The sequence below is a fragment of the Prionailurus bengalensis genome, chromosome A1 (assembly GCF_016509475.1).
Source record: "Prionailurus bengalensis isolate Pbe53 chromosome A1, Fcat_Pben_1.1_paternal_pri, whole genome shotgun sequence".
Taxonomy (NCBI): Eukaryota; Metazoa; Chordata; class Mammalia; order Carnivora; family Felidae; genus Prionailurus; species Prionailurus bengalensis.
In genome coordinates, this window is record NC_057343.1 from 129,266,597 (window position 1) to 129,288,433 (window position 21,837).

The following is a 21,837-nucleotide window of genomic DNA, read 5'->3' on the forward strand; positions in this document are numbered from 1 at the left end:
CTCATATGTGAATTGGGCATAAAGCAGCATGTAACTCATAGGGGATTTAGTGAGTATGTAAAGAGCCTATATGTAAAGAGCCTAGCACAACATAAGGGCTCAGTAATTATGCATTGCTATTATTACAACACATATCAATTCTTTCAGCATAGCAGAATCACCTCTGCAGGATTTAAAAATCAAATGGTCAAAAAAATGACCCTGACCGAACTGCATCAGAATCCTAGGGCATGGGGTTCCAGGCATCCATAAGCTGCTGAGGTGACCATTATGAACTGTCAGAGTTAAGAACCAAGGGTTCAGGAGCACCTGGGTGGCTCAGTCAGTTGGGCGTCCAACTTCGGCTAAGGTCATGATCTCATAGCTTGTGAGTTTGAGCCCCACATCAGGCTCTGTGCTGACAGCTCAGAGCCTGGAGCCTGCTTCTGGTTCTGTGTCTCCTTCTCTCTCTGCCCCTCCTCTGCTCACACTCTGTGTCTGTCTCTCCCTCAAAAATAAACAAACAAACAAAAAAGAACCAAAGGTTTAGTGCCTATGGCCTCAGCATCCCTTACTACGTGCTCTGTAGTGGTCTTTTATGTGGTTTCCCTGCCCTGGATCCAATTTGCTACATCTTGTCTTCCATACAACTGCCAAGTTCACTTTCTAAAAGTATAGCTCTGTTCAGATTATTCCTCTGCTTCAATCAGCTCTCCCTACTGAGCAAATAAAAGTCAAAGTCTTTAATATGATGTTCATGACTCTGGTTATTGTTAACACTGACAACTGTTCATTTTTCCTGCCTTCTTTCTCAATGATGGTTATACCTTTCTAGATAGGAAGCCCACGTCCCTGTGAGGTAGGGGCTCCCCACGACAAGATGTCTATAAATCACGTACAGATGGTGACTTGTTTAGGGAGTTGTAGAGGGGACTGCTTGATGACATTTAAAGGCTGTGATCAGACTAAATTTAAAGTCTATGATAAAGACTCACTCTGTGATCCCACAAATTATAAAAGGTTCAGGGGTGAAGTGAGCTCTGTTTTCCCCGCAGACAAGAGGCTGAGGGGAAGAGTGTTTCATGTACCTTCTATTTGGCATCAGGGCTGGATTTAAGTGTCATAAGTAAAGAGAGCCAAGATGAAATAAGAGGATAGGAAGGCAGGTTGTCTGAAATCCATACCCCAGTGATTACCGCAGTTCTGACTTATTGCTAGGCTAACAATATTTTTTCAAAGAGTGTTCCAGAGAGAGAGAGTACAGGGAAAGTAGAAGTGCCACATACATAGAATTTTAATGAGCTTTTCCATCAACTACTTGTAAGAGAGTATTCTCTTCTTAAATAGCATGTACTAGCTCAAGTACACCCTTTAAAATTCAAAGCACCAACAAGATGAAGAAGTTGGAAGGAAAAGCAAACATGTGCCTCCAGCATGTAGTGAAATACTAAAGGTTCCGAATGGCAGCAACCTTATTCATACTCCGTCTTCTTGTAAAAAGATCATAACTAGGTTTGAAAAGCCATTGTTACTAACCAAACACAAGGAAAATTACTTCTAAAACATTAAAAAGTTTCCATTTTTCTACGGTCCCAAATGCTACTAGAACATTATTTCAAAATTTGACATTTCGTGTCTAAGAATCACCATAAATCCTCTTACAGCTTAGTGTTAATTAAGTCATATTTAAATCTGTAGCTGTGGAATTTTCCACATGAAATAACTATGCAGTATCACCACTTCCCTAGCAATCAGAAAACCAAAGAATAACAGTAGGTTTCCCGAATGCTACTCAGGAATAGGGCCAATGCCAAGAATACATTTGAAATTCTTGGCCCTTGATCATGGGTTCAGACCTTCCCAGGGCAAGCAAAGTAAAACTGGACTGAGATGGCCAGGAGTGATTTCTAATGGCTCTCCGAGATCAATATCACACTAAGCAGAAGCAAAAACCTCTCCCGTTACACCTGATAGTGTTCTCACAAAGTTGTAAATCTAACACAAAACATTTTAACCCTCTAGTCCCTGAGTTAAAAAAAATAGGAAGAGATATTTAAAAAAAAGCATATGCTACATTAAAAGTATTTTCAGAGGAAAGTAGTCTTTCCGTCATCTGTAACACCACCACCATTTATGCTGAGATACTTCCTAAGTAACAGAGCACTTTCATGTATATTGTCTGGTAGCTCATAGGTACCATTCTCACCTCTGTTTTGCTAGAAAAGAAACATCTATTTAACACAGACAATCATTTGTTCAAGACCACATAGCCTGTCCAGTGAAGTAGAACTTAAATCTAGGTCTTCTCATTATACATCCCTAAATCCTCTCTCCTCTCTCCCTAACCACTTCCAGCCCTTTATCATTCTTTATTCTCATATTACTTTATTATTACATATTACTCATATCCTTTATTCTCATACTAGTCGGCTTTTCAATGTAAGTATTCCTAATAAAAAAGAGTCACTCCGGGGCGCCTGGGTGGCTCAGTCGGTTGAGCTTCGGCTCAGGTCAGCCAACTTCGGCTCAGGTCATGATCTCACGGTCCGTGAGTTCGAGCCCCGCGTCGGGTTCTGTGCTGACAGCTCAGAGCCTGGAGCCTGCTTTGGATTCTGTGTCTCCCTCTCTCTCTGACCCTCCCCGTTCATGCTCTGTCTCTCTCTGTCTCAAAAATAAATAAACATTAAAAAAAAAAAGTCATTTCATGGATAAAAGTGGAAGTGGAATTCAGAAGCAGTTCATTTAAAAACCTTTTATACTTCTAGCAGTATACAGGTATTAGTCATTATCTAAATTGATTTGGCTCTTGAATTAGGATATTGATTATCTGAATCTTTTGAGCTCTTGCATTTGGTATAGTGAATAGCAAGACTTGGATAGCAAGAAACTTGTGCTTCCAGATGGGTCCATTTCAAAAAATATACCCAAATCTATTTGGCTCCCAAGTTCAAATCATGAGATTTTGGGTAGCAAGGTACACCTTTACTTTGAAAAGCAATGAAAATATTAATATTTTTAAAAATATAAAACAAATAAAAGTGAAAGCCGTTAGAACGAGACAAAAAATTAGAACTTAAATACTGAATGTATGAGAACTACTGTAAATTTTCAGAGAAGCATAACCTCTCAAGAAATCTGTGTGTTCTCAAAATCATTATATTCACTGAAAAACTAAAGAAAAAAAAGGAAGAAATATGGAAATAATCATTCTCCATCCCCCTGCCAGATTGAAGCTGCTCTATTTATAGGATACTAAAAAAACCCTTGGAGTTCTTCAAGGGCAAATCTGTTGAGACCTTTTTTAGTGAAATAAAATTGGTCTTTAGCAGTCTCCTGAGAAAGATGGCAATCATGAGAGTGTATCTTTGCTGAAATCCGCATGAATTAGAAAATAATTCCAGTTGCGCTAAATGCCAAGAGGTCACACTTTTTCTTCCTGCATTTGGTGAACATGTGATTTCTGGATAAGGAAGAACTAATCTAAAGTAGTGATGGTGGTGAATACGTGTAAAATAATTCAACTGTGAAATACCAGAATACCAATCAAAATCAGAAAACAAAAGCTCTAGTCTTTTCTGCTAACAACTAACCACAGTCTCAGGAAGGTCACATCTCTGAGCTTCAGTGTCTTACATTCTAATGTGAGGAGTTAGTTCTTTGAAGATGCCTAGGTCCAACTCAGCTCTACCACACTCCGATTGCTTGTTTATTTAAAAGTTGTTTTGCCTTTGTTATATTTTTTAAATGCTTTGTGATGGTTATAAAAGCAACACACATTTGTGCAGTATAAAACATAGATAAGTAGGGGCATCTGGGTGGCTCAGTTGGTTAAGCGTCCGACTTTTGGTTTCAACTCAGGTCATAATCTTGAGGTTTTTGAGTTCAAGGACTGCATCAGGCTCTGCACTGGCAGTGCGGCGAGCCTGCTTGGGATTCTATTTCCCTCTCTCTCTGTCCCTCTGTCCCTCTCCCACTCTGTCTCTCTCAAAATAAATAAAATAAAAATAAATAAATAAAACATAGATAAGTAAATAGAAACTACCCATAATCCCATCACACAGAAACAAGTGTTCTCACAAAAGAAATGTACTGATGTTTTATAACCTGTTTTTCATTTAACATATTTAAACTTGAATTGGCACTAAACGTTCTTCTGGAACATTGATTTTTATTTTTTAAAATGTGCAAAACAAGAAGGCAGACACTTCAGTATTACTCAGAGATTGCCCTAAGAAAATTCCCTGCCCTTTCTGATACATCCCTGATTGTGCAGGCCCTCCGATTCAAGATTTATCATTAATGGCATTAAGTGCTATTTCCCTTAGGAGCATTAGGGCAGAATCAAGCTAAGAGCACTGTGCTTCAAAAATAAGTTTTAATGATTACTGAGTTGGAATGTACCATCATTTATTAACCAATTTCTTTCACTGGATATTAAAGCTATTTTCATTATTATAAACATTATTATAAATAAACATCTGTGTAGCTCTTTGTACATATTTGTAATGAGAACAGTGACACTTCCGTTTCATTAACTAGTAATACAAATCAATATTTGAAGTGTCTACAAGGGAGTATTAAGTTGTAGTCTCTCATTCTGTTTCACTAAAATCCTATGAAATATAGGAATCTGATATGAAAAAGAAATTTGGTTACTTACCAGCATCTTTGATCCAATTATCATAAAGACGCACAGTCCTCGAAGTAAGATCACTGAAGGCCATTTTCCACAGGATTTACTGGCTCTTACAATGGGTTCTTCAGTACAATAAAAGAGAAATGAGTTTATGATCTATAAATGCAAATAAAACCAAATTCTAATATAACAATATTATAAATGCTAAATATTTAATAGGAATACTTGGCAAAACAACAAACTTGTACTGAGGGTAAATGCATTAGTGAATCACATTAAACCCTGATACAGTGGCAAACATTTAAGATTTTTCACCATTATAAGAACAATGCTTACTTTGCTGAAAAAGGCTGACATTCTAGGTAAAAGACATAAAATGAATAAATGATTCTAAGAACTTTCATAAGCGTATCTCCCTTTTATTGAAACCACACAGATCAGAAAAGGACTGTACCTCCCATGGGAATTCTGAAATAAAAACCTAGTAGAAGAAAGTCAAGAAGATACACAAACCTTCAGAGAAGCTACTCTGATCCAAAACTTACAGCTGATCTTCAGGCATAATAAGGTCTTCTATATGCAAGCCTTTACAATTTAAGTGGAATACAGGTAGAAAGAGGAAGGAAAGAAGATCCACAACAACCAAGGAAAAGCTGCCTCCTTTATCTTGACAGAAAGATAAGAATAGTTGGAAAAAAAGTCTTCTGGAAAGGAAGGAAGCAAGGAAGGAAGGAAGGAAGGAAGGAAGGAAGAGAAAGAAAGAAAGAAAGAAAGAAAGAAAGAAAGAAAGAAAGAAAGAAAGAAAGAGAAAGAAAAGAAAAAAGAAAGGGATAAGTGATGGGAAACTAGCTCTATTATGTATTAAAAGATATTCTAAATCTTTAATAATTAAAGTGTGACACTGGCACATGAAGAAGCAAACCAATAGAACAGAGCAGAACATCCAAGAATACATCAAATACCGTTAAGAATTTAGAACGGTATTTTGTAAATTCTCAGATGTACACTTTTCCACATTTTAACTTCTCTATAATTAGCATACATCTTACAAGTGGATGGTGTGTTATCAAATGAACAGTGTATTTGATTCAAAGTCATAAAGTGGGAAAATGAAATAGCTCTGGAGATGGATGGTGGTGACAGTTGCACAACAATGTAACTGTACTTAATGCGACTGAACTTTACACTTAAAAATGGTTAAAATGGTAAATTTTACATTATGTAAATTTTATCATGATAAAAAAAGAAATCCTTTATGCCTGCAACAGGAAAATTCAAACTTTCTTCTAGCATTCTGAAATAAATCCATTTTAGAATATATATATACATATATACACAAAATATATAAATATATATACAAATATATTACAAATACAAATACAAAATATATAAATATATTTTAAGACATATGGTATATGATAATGGTAGCATCTCAAACCAATGGGCACTGAATTGCCAGCAGTTCTTCAAAAAATGGTGTGATAAGACCACCTGGGTGGACGAGTGGGTTAAGCGTCCGACTTCGGTTCAGGTCTAATCTCACAGTTCACAAGTTCAAGCCCCACATCAGGCTCTGTGCTGACAGCTCCGAGCCTAAAGCCTGCTTCAGATTCTGTGTGTGTGTCTCTCTCTCTCTGCCCCTCCGCTGCTCATGCTCTCTGTCTCTCTCTCCCTCTCTCTCAAAAATAAATAAAACCATTTTTTAAAATGGTGTGATAGAACTAGATGGCCATCTAGAAAAAAACTAAGTTGAGTCCAAACATTATACTATAAACCAAGATAAACTCCAAGTAGATCAAAGATTTAAATAAGAAAAACAGAACCATGAAAGTACTAGATGGCAAAAAAGAACACTTTTCTCACCTTGGAGTGGGAAAGGAGTTTCTAACTTTGACTTAAAATCCAAAAGATATAAGAGAAGACTAACAAATTTAGCCACATGAAAATCAAGAGGAAAAAAGTAAAAAGTAAAAAGTAAAAAATGGCCAACAGGAAAAAAATATGTCCAGTTCATACACAAATGCTACTCTCCTTAATAAAGAGTTCCAAGAAATTGATAAGAAAAAGACCTAGAAGTCAAGAAAAACATGGGCAAATTTCATTGGAAAAGAAATACAAATGGGTCTTAAACATACGAAAAGTTGTTTAATTTTAAACAGATAAGAAATCTACAATATTTTATCATAGCGGATGGACCAAAGTCCAAACATTTTTATCAATCAGATTGGCCAAAATCCAAAAATGTGTTGACAGGACTGTGGCAAACTCATACAGTGCTGGTCGGATTGCAAATGAGCATAACCCTTAGTAATGGCAATTTGGCACTAACTATAAATGTGTATCTTTTATCCTAGCAATGCTACTCCTAGAAACTCATCCTACCGATACACATGCACATGTACAGAATGACATATATTCAAGGTTATTCATTGCATCAGTTAGTAACAGCAAAAGACTAGAAACAAGCCAAGTGCCTATTAAAAGCAGACTGGTTAATAAATCATAATGCATCTAAACCATGAAATATTATGCTATTGTAAGTAAGAATGAGGAAGTGCTCCATGTGCTGATATGGAAAGATATCCAAGATAAATGTCTATGTGAAAAAAAGCAAAAGAAGGTACATAATTTTTAAATGACTAACTTTTACATTAAAAAGGAAGGAATGAGAATACAAGTTTGCATTTATTTATTTTAGCACAAAACAGACTGTAAAAAGATATCCATGGGTAAGGGAATGGTACAAACTGGGGTGCAGGGATAGTAGGTAGATCTCATACTGTAGTTTTAAACTAATGTTAATATATTACTTATCCAAAAATAAAGAATTGAAATATTTTAAAGAAAAAAAAGAATAGGATCAGCCATATCTTTGCTGGGACATTACTACTTAAACATCCACACACAAATGCACATATACACCAAAGAGAGATTTTTATCTTACTTCCTCAAGGGTTCGTCCCCTCCAGAGGATCTCTCCAAGTTCAGGGAAGTATCTCAGCCTGGCTTTGACACATTCTGTCTCCTTGAGCTGAATTCAGACTCAAGATTGGCTGTGGTAATGCCAGAGTCTTGCTGGAGTCAGCCTGGACTCTTGCTTTCCTATGGATCGTTTCCATAATGAAGGTATGATGTGGGGTCAGAAGCAGGGGCTCTAGGGTCACAAAAGGCTTCGTTTGAATCCCACCACTTAATAGCTGTGTGATTCTGGGAAAACTGAAAGCTCAATGTCCTAATCTGTAATATGGTGATTCTACAACCTGCCAAGATAAACTAACTCAGAGTTAGTTTTGAGGACCATACGAGATTATGCCTTTTTGTTAAGCTTAGAGCACAGAATCTGATAAAGAATGAACATTTAATCAAAGTCAGACATCATTAGTTGCAGAGATAAGTTGTCCCTTATCTGGCCAAACTCATTATCTATTAGAGTTGAATGTCATTTTATGCGATAAATCTAGAGAAAACTCTACTACTTTCATTTTAAAAGCTGGTATGTCACAGATTATAATGCTTCTTCCCTTGATGTTTTCCAACTGTTTTGGTAAGAGCGTATCAGATCATGCTAAAAGCTACCTGCCTGTCCACCTTAACCACCGATAAAACAGACCTCAAGCTATTATTCTCATGATTAAGTGCCCAAATGATGCTGTCTAAATTACTCAAAACCCGAGTAAAAGATTCTAATTATATATGGCATATGATGAGGTTACATTTCTGTTTTCTGTGTAATTCCTTCCTCCTCTTTGTTTTTTCCTCACTGATTCTACACAGGATATTCTCCTCTCCTCTCACTGAAGCACAAAAACTCAAGAAACTAGACTCTGAGGCAGGTCAGAAATATTCACAGGCAGTAAACAGAGATGGTTTCTCTAATCCCAAACACGACATAAGACTGAGATGAAGGGAGATAGGAAGGTACTCAGAGAAGCAACTCACAGTAGATGGGAAGGAGCAGCAGAAGCAGATGTTTTCTCCAAACAGGTAGTAGATGGAGGGGACTGGTGGGGTAAGAAAGGGATCCATTAGCCCAAATTCCTGGAGTGTGGACTCGCTCACTGATCCTTTCCTTGTAGGTAACTTGACATCCAACAAGTGGGCCCACCACCAGATAAGGGATGTGCAAAATTGTGTAAGGATGGGGCATGAAAAGAAAACCTGATCTTTTCGCTTGCTGGAAGTGACAAGAAGCAGCTGAGAATCTTCTAAGCTGGACAGTGATAGACTGGATGCCAATATTACATTGTAGGGACTGGTCAAGAAAACGGTTAACAACTGAATTTGGGGCAGCCTAGGTTGTCCTGCAAAAGATATAGTGCTACTCCTAGACTAGACTCAGGCATCTCTCCCCACTACCCCTAACCATACTATGATTTAGCATGGACACTTGATTGTTGGACAACAACATAGAGATGAGAAGAAACTTACTCTAGGTGGTGAAGGTACAGAGGTATCTTCTAGCTGACAGTATAACTGAGACCTTAATAACCAATTTAAAATGCTCAGGTGGGGCGCCTGAGTGGCTCATTCAGTTGAGCATCCAACTCTTGATTTTGGCTCAGGTCATGATTCCAGGGTTGTGGCACCCAGCCCTATATGGGGCTCTATGCTGAGCATAGAGCCTGCTTAAGATTCTCTCTCCCTCTTCCCTTCTCCCCCATTCACTCTCTAAAATAAAAAAAAAAACAGGGGTACCTGGGTGGCTCAGTTAAGCATCCAACATCAGCTCAGGTCATGATCTCTCAGTTCATGGGTTCGAGCTCCACATCGGGCTCTGGGCTGACAGCTCAGAGCCTGGAGCTCCTTCAGCTTCTGTGTCTCCCTCTCTCTGCCCCTCCCCCACTTGCACGTGCGTGCTCTCTCTCTCTCTCTCTCTCTCTCTCTCTCAAAAATAAACATTAAAAAATTTTTTTAAGCATCAGCAATCAGACAACAAAAGGAAATCAAAGGCATCAAAATTGGCAAAGATGAAGTCAAGCTTTCGCTTTTTGCAGATGACATGATATTATACATGGAAAATCCGATAGACTCCACCAAAAGTCTGCTAGAACTGATACAGGAATTCAGCAAAGTTGCAGGATACAAAATCAATGTACAGAAATCAGTTGCATTCTTATACACTAACAATGAAGCAACAGAAAGACAAATACAGAAACTGATCCCATTCACAATTGCACCAAGAAGCATAAAATACCTAGGAATAAATCTAACCAAAGATGTAAAGGATCTGTATGCTGAAAACTATAGAAAGCTTCTGAAGGAAATTGAAGAAGATTTAAAGAAATGGAAAGACATTCCCTGCTCATGGATTGGAAAAATAAATATTGTCAAAATGTCAATACTACCCAAAGCTATCTACACATTCAATGCAATCCCAATCAAAATTGCACCAGCATTCTTCTCGAAACTAGAACAAGCAATCCTAAAATTCATATGGAACCACAAAAGGCCCCGAATAGCCAAAGGAATTTTGAAGAAGAAGACCAAAGCAGGAGGCATCACAATCCCAGACTTTAGCCTCTACTACAAAGCTGTCATCATCAAGACAGCATGGTATTGGCACCAAAACAGACACATAGACCAATGGAATAGAATAGAAACCCCAGAACTAGACCCACAAACGTATGGCCAACTCATCTTTGACAAAGCAGGAAAGAACATCCAATGGAAAAAAGACAGCCTCTTTCACAAATGGTGCTGGGAGAACTGGACAGCAACATGCAGAAGGTTGAAACTAGACCACTTTCTCACACCATTCACAAAAATAAACTCAAAATGGATAAAGGACCTCAATGTGAGACAGGAAACCATCAAAACCTTAGAGGAGAAAGCAGGAAAAGACCTCTCTGACCTCAGCCGTAGCAATCTCTTACTCGACACATCCCCAAAGGCAAGGGAATTAAAAGCAAAAGTGAATTACTGGGACCTTATGAAGATAAAAAGCTTCTGCACAGCAAAGGAAACAACCAACAAAACTAAAAGGCAACCAACGGAATGGGAAAAGATATTCGCAAATGACATATCGGACAAAGGGCTAGTATCCAAAATCTATAAAGAGCTCACCAAACTCCACACCCGAAAAACAAATAACCCAGTGAAGAAATGGGCAGAAAACATGAATAGACACTTCTCTAAAGAAGACATCCGGATGGCCAACAGGCACATGAAAAGATGTTCAGCGTCGCTCCTTATCAGGGAAATACAAATCAAAACCACACTCAGGTATCACCTCATGCCAGTCAGAGTGGCCAAAATGAACAAATCAGGAGACTATAGATGCTGGAGAGGATGTGGAGAAACGGGAACCCTCTTGCACTGTTGGTGGGAATGCAAATTGGTGCAGCCGCTCTGGAAAGCAGTGTGGAGGTTCCTCCGAAAATTAAAAATAGACCTACCCTATGACCCAGCAATAGCACTGCTAGGAATTTATCCAAGGGATACAGGAGCACTGATGCATAGGGCCACTTGTACCCCAATGTTCATAGCAGCACTCTCAACAATAGCCAAATTATGGAAAGAGCCTAAATGTCCATCAACTGATGAATGGATAAAGAAATTGTGGTTTATATACACAATGGAATATTACGTGGCAATGAGAAAAAATGAAATATGGCCTTTTGTAGCAACGTGGATGGAACTGGAGAGTGTGATGCTAAGTGAAATAAGCCATACAGAGAAAGACAGATACCATATGGTGTCACTCTTATGTGGATCCTGAGAAACTTAACAGGAACCCATGGGGGAGGGGAAGGAAAAAAAAAAAAAAAAGAGGTTAGAATGGGAGAGAGCCAAAGCACAAGAGACTGTTAAAAACTGAGAACAAACTGAGGGTTGATGGGGGGTGGGAGGGAGGAGAGGGTGGGTGATGGGTATTGAGGAGGGCACCTTTTGGGATGAGCACTGGGTGTTGTATAGAAACCAATTTGTCAATAAATTTCAGAAAAAAAATTTTTTTTAAATAAAAATAAAATAAAATGCTCAATGGCATAGTATTTCAGGGCTAGTGATGCCACAAAAATTAAGGTTCTCATGTAGGTGAAGCAGAGATTTAAAGCTCATAAATGGTACACAAGTGACCATGCCACCAGTAAGGGTGGAAGAGACAAGGGATATAGGAGAGGCCCACCCCCAAAGCCTCAAAATTATATGGTAGGAAACAGGAACTTGTTGATGGAGGACTGGTGCTGGAATATCACTGCCTACCACCGACCCATGAATTCCACTCCTTGTTTTTGACAGTATCACATGGTGACTGGGGTATTTGGTAAAGAAGGGACTTGAAACTACCCAGACTAGCTTCTTAAGGCCTCCATTAAAGATGTCAAGTTCAGGGCGCCTGGGTGTCTCAGTTGATGGGGCGTCCGACTTCAGCTCAGGTCATGATCTCGCGATTCATGGGTTCGAGCCCTGCATTGGGCTCTGTGCTGACAGCTCAGAGCCTGGAGCCTGCTTCAGATTCTGTGTCACCCTCTCTCTCTGCCACTTCTTGGCTCATGCTCTGTCTCTCTCTCTCTCTCTTTCTCTCTCTCTCTCAAAAATAAACGTTAAAAAAAAAAGATGTCAAGTTCAAATGTGAGAAATGTGGCTGCTGCCAACAGAAGACCCTTCCCTCCAGCAGCTTACCTGGAGACTATCCAAAGCCACAAGCTGCTTATGTCAGTGCAGCATGAATATAACACCAGAACCAAGAGGGGATGCTTGAGGTATCTGATCACCTCATACATTTGGCTCAATCATAAGGGGGAACTCATCTGAGAGAACTTCTTGGTGGAATTCACCCAGATGAGAATGGGACCACAGAGCTGCCTGTGATAGAAGTACCTATCAGGAATCCAGAAATCTAAAACCATGGTCCACCATTTCCAGGTAAACTCTCCCATGTAGAGATTTAGCCAAACCCTGTAAAATATGTAGGGGACACCTTCTCTGAGGGAAAGGAGTGGCAGAGTCAGCATATGGCTTTCCTAAGGTGTGTCTAAGATCCATAAACAAGGCCTTATGGTTTTCCATTTCTCTTGGATGTTTGGGAGGTTCTGGCCTTCCCAATGATCTTTGCTTTCGAAATCAGACCATCAGGGACAAACCTGCAAGATCTGGCTAGCCACACATGCTGCTTGAAGACACAAAAGGAGATATAGTAAGGTACCAGCATACAGATGGGATCTATGATGGAAATGAGGACAGTAGGGTAAACAACAAAATAGCTGACCTTCCTGTGGAAAGCCACATCTGGCCTCATACTGAGGAGGTTTGAAACTTTACCTCTGTACAAAGCAGGGAGGAGAGAGGGACAGGGCAAATCAAGTTATTCCATAGAAATCATAATTGCTCATTGGAGAACTGGTGAGGGAAACGTGCCTTCAAAGGCAGCCAGTGTTACAAGGGAGGAGAGCAGAGCCAGCCTGGAAAGCAAAAGGAAAAGGCACTCAAGCCCGACTCATTAGAAGGGGACAGGGGAAGTTCTGCAGTGAATCAGAACCAGGCGGCATCAGGATCTCAGCACATGCGGTGCTTAACGGTCTTCGGGTGAAAGTGTCACACAGCCTCTCTCTGAGTAATGACTCTGGAAAACCAGAGTTCACATGCAGTCTCTGCTCCTGTTATCTTAGGAAGAAAAAATGCTGAGATAAGAAGCAAAAATCTCATGAAGAATTCAAAGACTGCTAGGGAAACTTCCACCTAGATACTAATCTGTGTTTCCTGTGTATTCCCCTCCCCATCTGTTTCCTCCCTGGATCCAGTTCCCCCACCCCACCCCTATCCTCTGTATGTAAGCAGAAAGAAAGCCTTCCTTAAAGAGGCTGTGAGTCTCAGTGCTGGACAGAAGGGTGCCTGAGTCTGCTCCATCCCAACAGTTTAGTAAGACTGAGGCTGGAGGAAGGGGATCAGAAACTTTTAAGCATATTAAAATGTGAGAAATGACTGTAAAATAATAATTTGTTTGTTTAAACCTGGGTTTCTCAACCTTGGTTGTACTAACATTTTGGGACAGACAATTCTTAGCTGTGGGAAGCTGTCCTGGGCACTGCAGGATATTTAGCACCAACCATGGCATTCCCATGCCAGGAACACCTCCTTCCCAGTTGAGACAACCAAAATGTTTCCAGGACTTGCCAAATTGCCAATCCCCAGTTAAGAACCACTACTTTACTTATTTTGTTGTTTATTTACTTTTGAGAGAGAGAGAGAGAGAGAGAGAGAGAGAGAGAGAGAGAGAGAGAACTCCCACAGCGGGGGAGGGGTAGAGAGAGAGGGAGACACAGAATCCAATGCAGGCTCCAGTCTCTGAGCTGTCAGCACAGAGCCCTATGTGGGGCTCAAACTCATGAACTGCAAGATCATGATCTGAGCAGAAGTCAGATGCTTAACTGACTGAGCCACCCAGGCACCCTGAGAATCACTGATTTGAATTAAACTACCAACAAAACAATGATTCATCCAAATAATAGTAGTTTGCTTCAGAATTACCACTTTAGCAACAATACATTTATTTCAGTGACGCTGCCATTCAAAACAATTTTTGAACTTTTCTTTACAAACTGATGTCAGAGTTTTTCAGAATTTCATTTAAATGACTTTAAGGGAGAAAAATCTTTGTCTACTACTTCAGAAAAATCAAGTTCATAACCAATCAGAACTTAAGAATGGTTCTGAAGGTAAATGGATGAAGCTGAATTCCACCTTAATAAGTGGGGTGGGAAAGGGGGCAATGGAGTAGCTTTAATCATAATTTACTACTAACATTTTCAACTTATAGGTTTGTAACATGAAGACAATTTGAAAAGAAAAATTAGTGGAATAAATGTATAGTAGCCTGAGATGGCTGTTTTACAGGAAACACTCATTTCTATGTGTACATTCCAGCATATTAGTTCAAATCCTTTTTCTCTATCATCTACTATGAACTCCAATTAAAAGTAAATTTAGAATGTGAAACAGACTCAGTGAAAAATGATTTCAAATGACAGATTTTAAATATTGTTAATTAACACACACACTGTAGAAGTAAAAATACGTTTGACACACCTACCATACAGGATTTTGCATTTCATTTTAATGTTACACACATGCACACACACACACACACACACACACACACACACTTATTTTTTTCTTTGGGATTTCCTTTATCACTCCCCCCACTTTTTTGCCATGTCTATTGAATAACTATGTTGTATAAACTGTCTTGGGAGTGAAACAGAACAGCAGAAAGCAAAAGGACAGAAAGTTTTATCCTAGCTTTTGAGTTACTGAGGCGGAGGCACTTAGCCATACAGAAGAACCAAAGGACATAAACAGAGATTGAAGAGGAAACATCTGGGGTTTCCAAGCCTCCTAGCACAGAAGAGCATGTTTCAGGCTTGACTGAGGAAGAGCTGGAGAGAAAGCATTTAGTGCAGATCTCAACAAGGGCAAGGAACCCTGGCAAGGTGCCAGATAGGATTTCGGGAACCGAGAGCAGGAGTGGTCAGGCTCAGGTGCCCACGTAGAAAGGGAACAGGTGGTTGATGGGGCCTTGGAAGGCATAGAGAGCTTCTCTTACTCTGGAGTGGAGCAGGAGCAGCATAAACATTTCTGAGCACCCTCGAAAGACCCAGAAGAACAGCACAAGAGCTGTAGAAAACGAAGTTGTCATGCGCTAGCAACAACACAGACCTGCAGGGACAAGTGGCCAGAGACTCGATGGGACCCCAGTACCTCGTGGGATGGCAATGTAGACAAAGGACACTGAGGACTAAAGGGCTCCTCCTTCCAAGTAACTTGGTATCACATACGCTTGTTCTAACTTGCTGAGGGGTACAGAGAGCGGTGGTCATATTTAGAGTTGCTTGAAATAGGTTCCTGACACCCAAAAGAATAAAGAAAGCTGTACTAAAAAATAAAAATTAAGATACAAAGTAATAAAATTTTCTTCTTACATAGCTGTCTTTGTCAGCTGAGGTTTGGAAACATTTACTTTAGGTATAGAATGAAGTCATTACAATTTTCTCCCTTTCTATATCCCTTATATCGGTGGTTGCCAGACCTGGTTGATAATGAGAATTACCTGGAGAGAGATCTGGATTCAGTTAGTATATATGGGGAGATTATGGTGATGGGCCAGGTTTGGGAACCTTTCTTAATGCTGCATAAACCAATGGCAGACACGACAACGTCCACAACATAAGGCAAGAGCATAAAATTTGTGACAGAGGATTCAGTTCATGAACGTGACCAGGATATGATAAGATATCTGGGTCAAGAAGGGCAGCAACAGGAGATGCAATCAATACTGGAATGTTTTTCTCTACTGATGCAAAACATCCATAAGAGATGTGAAACGTGGGGGATCTCTTAATCAGCACATACACCCAAGATATAAAGAAAGTAGCCTCATATTCTGAGAGCAAAATAAGCTTGAAGCTCCCAAACATGTGCCAAAGAGAAAATCATTGCCACATCTTAGGTTTTAGTAAATTACAGAAAATTAGAATATAAGCCTTGTCTTTTAGGCAAACAAAAGTGACCAAAAATATCAAATACAGGAACTAACCACCTAGCTTTCTGTTTTGCAAGTAGAAATGTTATAGTATCAGGAAAAAAGTTTCTGTCTGCAAGAGAATGCTCAACTCAAAGTGGCTTAAACAGTAAGAGGGTAAGTTACAGAAAAAGAGGTCTAAAGGCAGGGAAATGTCTTCTGGGTTAATTTCTGTTTTGTCATTTTTGTGGAAAAAGATGGTGGCACTCATTCCAATTATGTTCTCATACACCTTCATCGAGACCAAAGGGTCTCTTCCAATGTGTCTCTTTTTCAGGAGCTCCAAAACCCTTCCCAGGGCTCCCCAGAGGTTCTTTAAATGTCCCTTCCCAGGACTGCACCACCTGCCAACATCTAAGCCATGCATTGAGAAAGGATTGGGACTGCAGGGGTTTCTTTAGGGTACCTGGTACCGCAACCCCACAGGGACATGGGGAAGCACATGGCTTCGGAGAGGAAGGAGGAGCCTGAAATGAGAGAAGAGTGGTTTCTCCACAAAGAAGAAAGGGGGTTAGCTTTGAGAAACGATGTCTGCTGAAACTGTGGCTGAAAGCGATTCCTCTGTAGTGACATTTCCAATATGAACTGAAGCTCTTGACGGTGAGACCATCCACCCAAGTGCTGCGTGTTCTGGTGATATGTGCTCAGGATAAACTAATCTTGACTTTTGTGTGTGTGTTTAATTAAGACATGGTTAGTAAGTTAAGCATGTTTTGCAGCATCTGAGACTTTCAATATATCTATTTAGAATTATCTTGTGCCACAGTCTCTTTGATGATATAGGTGGTACATTATAAATTCATGAACACAAGACAACATAGGGTTGAACTCACACTTGGAAATGCTACACCACTTCCACAAACTGACATTTTTCTGGCTGGTATACACAAATTTAAATAAAATGAGCACTTCTCCCCTCCAGTACCCATGACATGGGAGTGCATATTAACATTCTCTCTATAGGATAGACTCAGGACTGTCCTTCAATCAGATTTAAGAATTGTCATTTCCACGTCAAGCAGGACCTCAAAACAAGTATCTGTGCCATCTACTCCACTCCTTACTATTCCACTCTTTCATTGACTTTCACTTCTTCACTTTTCCTTAATATCAGAGGGCTCTGGAAAATATAACACTATATATGCATGACCCAACAGACTAATTAAGATTACATTTCTGTTTGGCTTGAGCTCTGCAACATTATCAGTACTCATAAGTTTGAGCAGAGAAGCAGACAAACTTGTTGAGATGTTCATTCAACAACTTCAACATGTTAATACAACAACTTGTTAGAAATGAAGGACTCCTAGAAACCAGCAAGAGGCTCCACTAGAAAACAAGTCATGTAAACACAGCGCAATGCTAAACATGCTATTTATTATGCTTACTACTACTCTTAGCAGAGCAATCAGTATCCTTGCCAAGACTTTGGTCCCACTTCAGCATTTAACACTGGAAACATGAAGCAAGTTTAGAGAAGATTCAGAGAACATTTAGGGTAAATAAGGGCCTGCTTAAATCATTAGCAGGTATAAAACACAGTACAATGCAGTAGGGAGCAGGACGAGGAAGACAGGAACCCTGCCCTTGGACTTCCTCAACTTATGGAAAGATTCCAGGAAATGTGGTAAGTCTGAGAAAAGCATCTGAAAAATTGTACAGATGAAAGTGACCACCAGGATGAATAGGACTTGCTTCTCTGTCAGAAGAAGTGAGGTATACCTCCAGGACAGCTCAATTCCTACTTGTAACCTAAATCCTAGAACAATGCCCTGAGTAAAATAGGTGCTCAATAAATATCTGCTGGATGAATTTTAAAATGCTGTAAGCTCAGGGTGCCTGGATGGCTCAGTTGGTTAAGCATCCAACTTCAGCTCAGGTCATAATCTCACAGTTCATGGGTTCAAGCCCCACATTGGGCTCTGTGCTGACAGCTGAGGGCCTGAAGCCTGCTTCAGATTCTGTGTCTCCCTCTCTCTCTGCCCCTCCCCTGCTCACATTCTGTCTGTCCCTCTCTCTCATATAAACATTCAAAAAAATTTTTAAATGCTCTAAATAAATAAATAAATGGCAAAGCAAGAGGGCCAAACCAAAGATCCCCTCACTTATGCCTTCTCCACTTTTCTTCCAATGAATGTAATACTCCTCCCATTCATTTTCTCTTCAAACACAAGGTATTTTTTGAGCATTTGTTGCTCTGCAAGGAAGTGCTGAGCAGGATACAATATTATTTTTAAAATATGGTCCCTCAATTCAAACGACTTTCGATTTGACAGGAAAAATAAATGCCTACACAGATATCCAAAATGCAAAGCAGAACACAGGGTCACACAAATAGTTCACAGAGAGTACTACAGCTTTTAGGAATGAAGGTTCACTTCTGGCACATGTGACCAGGAAGAAAGGTATAATGGAGGGGAGGATACACGAGCTGGGCTTTAAGAATAAGATTTCAATAAGCAAAAACGTGTGCACCTGGGAGAGAAGACAGACATGCATTGCAAGCAGAGAGCCCTCCAAGCGAAAATTCATTCATTTATTTACTTACTCAGTATTATCGCTTTTATTACTTTTGCTGGAGATTATTGATTTTTATTTATTAAAGTATAATTGACATACAATATTATATTCATTGCAGGTGTACAACACAGTGATATGACACTTGTATATGTTGTGTAATAGTTTCCACAATAAATCTAGTTACTATCAGTCACCTTACAAAGTTAATACAATGCTATTGACTCTATTCCCCATGCTCTACATTACATCCCTATGACTTATTTTATAAACAAAGTTTGTACCGCTTAATAGCCTTCACCCATTTCACACGCCCAATCCCCCTCCCCTCTGGCAGTGACCAATCTTTTTTCTGTACCTTTAAGTCTGCGTTTTGTTTTGTATTTTAGATTCCACATATAAGTGATATCATGCAGTATTTGTTTTTCTGTGCCTGACTTACTTCACTTAGAATAATACTCTCAAGCTACACACACACACACACACACACACACACACACACACACACCCATCTTCTTTTTCCGTATCTCAGCTGTTTTTACTGAATATGATTTTTACTTATTGTGGTATCACTGACATATGATATTATATTAGTCTTTGATGTCCAACAGAGTGACAAATAATGCAGCAATCAACATGTATCTTTTTGAATTAGTGTTTTTGTTTTCTTCAGATCAATACCCAGTAGAATTGTTGGATCATTTTGTAGTTCTATTTTTAATTTTTTGAGGAACGTTTATACTGTTTTCAACAGTGGCTGAACCAATTTACTCAAGGGTTTCCTTTTCTTCACATTCAGGCCAAAACTTGTTATTTCTTGTCTTTTTGATGATAACCGTTCTGATAGATGTAAGGTGATATCTCACTGTGGTTTTATATCGCATTTTCTTGATGATTAGTAATGTTGAGTATCTTTTCTTGTATCTGTTGGTCATCTGTGTGTCTTCTTTGGAAAAATGTTTATTCAGATACTCTGCCCATTTTTTTTTCTGAAATTTATTGACAAATTGGTTTCCATACAACACCCAGTGCTCATCCCAAAAGGTGCCCTCCTCAATACCCATCACCCACCCTCTCCTCCCTCCCACCCCCCATCAACCCTCAGTTTGTTCTCAGTTTTTAACAGTCTCTTATGCTTTGGCTCTCTCCCATTCTAACCTCTTTTTTTTTTTTTCCTTCCCCTCCCCCATGGGTTCCTGTTAAGTTTCTCAGGATCCACATAAGAGTGACACCATATGGTATCTGTCTTTCTCTGTATGGCTTATTTCACTTAGCATCACACTCTCCAGTTCCATCCACGTTGCTACAAAAGGCCATATTTCATTTTTTCTCATTGCCATGTAATATTCCATTGTGTATATAAACCACAATTTCTTTATCCATTCATCAGTTGATGGACATTTAGGCTCTTTCCATAATTTGGCTATTGTTGAGAGTGCTGCTATGAACATTGGGGTACAAGTGGCCCTATGCATCAGTGCTCCTGTATCCCTTGGATAAATTCCTAGCAGTGCTATTGCTGGGTCATAGGGTAGGTCTATTTTTAATTTTCTGAGGAACCTCCACACTGCTTTCCAGAGCTCTGCCCATTTTTTAATTGGACTGTTCCTTTTTTTTTTTTTTTCACTGAGTTGTATGAGTTCTTTACACATTTTGTATATTAATCTCTAATCAGATATATCATTTGCAAATATCTTCTCCCATTCGGTGGGTTGCCTTTTCATTTTGTTGATAGTTTCCTTTACTCTGCAGAAGCTCTTTGGTTTGATGTAGTCCTATTTGTTTACTTTTGCTTTTGTTTCTCTTGTCTTTGGAGTCAGATCCAAATCAAACATTGTTAAGACTAATGTCAAGGAGCTTTTGCCTATATGTTTTCTTCTAGGAGGATTTTGGTTTTAAGTCTTACATTCAAGACTTGAAACCATTTTGAATTGATTTTTGTATATGGTGTAATACAGTGGTCCAGTTTCATTCTTTTGCATGCAACTATCCAGTTTTCCCAACACCATTAATTGAAGACACAGTCCTTTCCCCACCATATATCCTTGGCTCCTTTGACCATGTATATGTGGATTTATTTCTGGGCTCTCTATTCTGTCTTGTTGATCCTTGTGTCTGTTTTTATGCCAATACCATACAGTTTTCAATACTATAGCTTTGTAGAATAGTTTGTAATCAGACAGTGTGGTACCTCTGGCTTTGTTCTTTCTGCATTGTTTTGGCTATTCAGGGTCTTTTGTGGTTCCATACAAATATAATTATTTGCTCTAGTTTTGTGAAAAATGTCATTGGAATTTTGATAGTGATTGCACTGAATCCCTAGATTGCTTTGGGTCATAAGACAGTTTGGAAATGTAAATTCTTCCAATCCATGAACATATCCTATCTTTCCATTTAATTGTATCTGCTTCAATTTCTTTCATCAATGTCTTACACTTTTTAGTTTACAGCTCTTTCACCTCCTTGGTCAAATTTATTCTGACATTTTTTTTTATGCGGTTATAATTGTATCATTTTCTTGATTTCTCTTTCTGATACTTTGTTATCAGTGTATAGAAATGCAACAAATTTTTGCACGTTAATTTTGTATCCTGCAATTTTACTGAATTTTATTTATTAGTTATAACAGATTTTTGGTTGAGTCTTTGGGGTTTTCTATACATAAGTATCATGTCATCTGCACAGAGTGGCAATTTTACTTCTTCCTTTCCAATTCGGATACTTTTTATTTATTTTTCTTGACTAGTTGATATGGCTAGGACTTTCAATACTATGTTGAATAAAGTGGGTATAGTAAGCATCCTCGTCTTGTTATTTAAAGGAAAAGCCTTCAGCTAGTCACTGTTAAGTATGATATTAGCTATGGGTTTTTAATATATAGCTTTTAGATGTTAAGGTATGTTCTCTCTATATTCACTTCATTAAGAGTTTTTATCATAGGGGCGCCTGGGTGGCTCAGTCGGTTAAGCGTCCGACTTCAGCCAGGTCACGATCTCGTGGTCCGTGAGTTCGAGCCCCGTGTCGGGCTCTGGGCTGATGGCTCAGAGCCTGAAGACTGCTTCCGATTCTGTGTCTCCCTCTCTCTCTGCCCCTCCCCCGTTCATGCCCTGTCTCTCTCTGTCCCAAAAATAAATTTAAAAGAAAGTTAAAAAAAATTTTTAAAACAGTTTTTATCATAAATGGATGT

At 39.2% G+C, this 21,837-nt stretch overlaps 1 protein-coding gene across 2 annotated transcripts in view; it reads right to left on the reverse strand.

The window, feature by feature from the left end:
• Positions 1 to 21,837, reverse strand: part of ELOVL7 (ELOVL fatty acid elongase 7) — a 77,953-nt gene that overhangs the window by 24,221 nt on the left and 31,895 nt on the right. For both annotated transcript variants that reach the window (XM_043590910.1, XM_043590901.1), the window contains exon 2: positions 4,640 to 4,737. In XM_043590910.1, coding sequence (XP_043446845.1) covers positions 4,640 to 4,703 — 64 coding nt within the window. In that variant the 5' untranslated portion in view covers positions 4,704 to 4,737. The remainder of the gene's footprint in view (positions 1 to 4,639; positions 4,738 to 21,837) is intronic.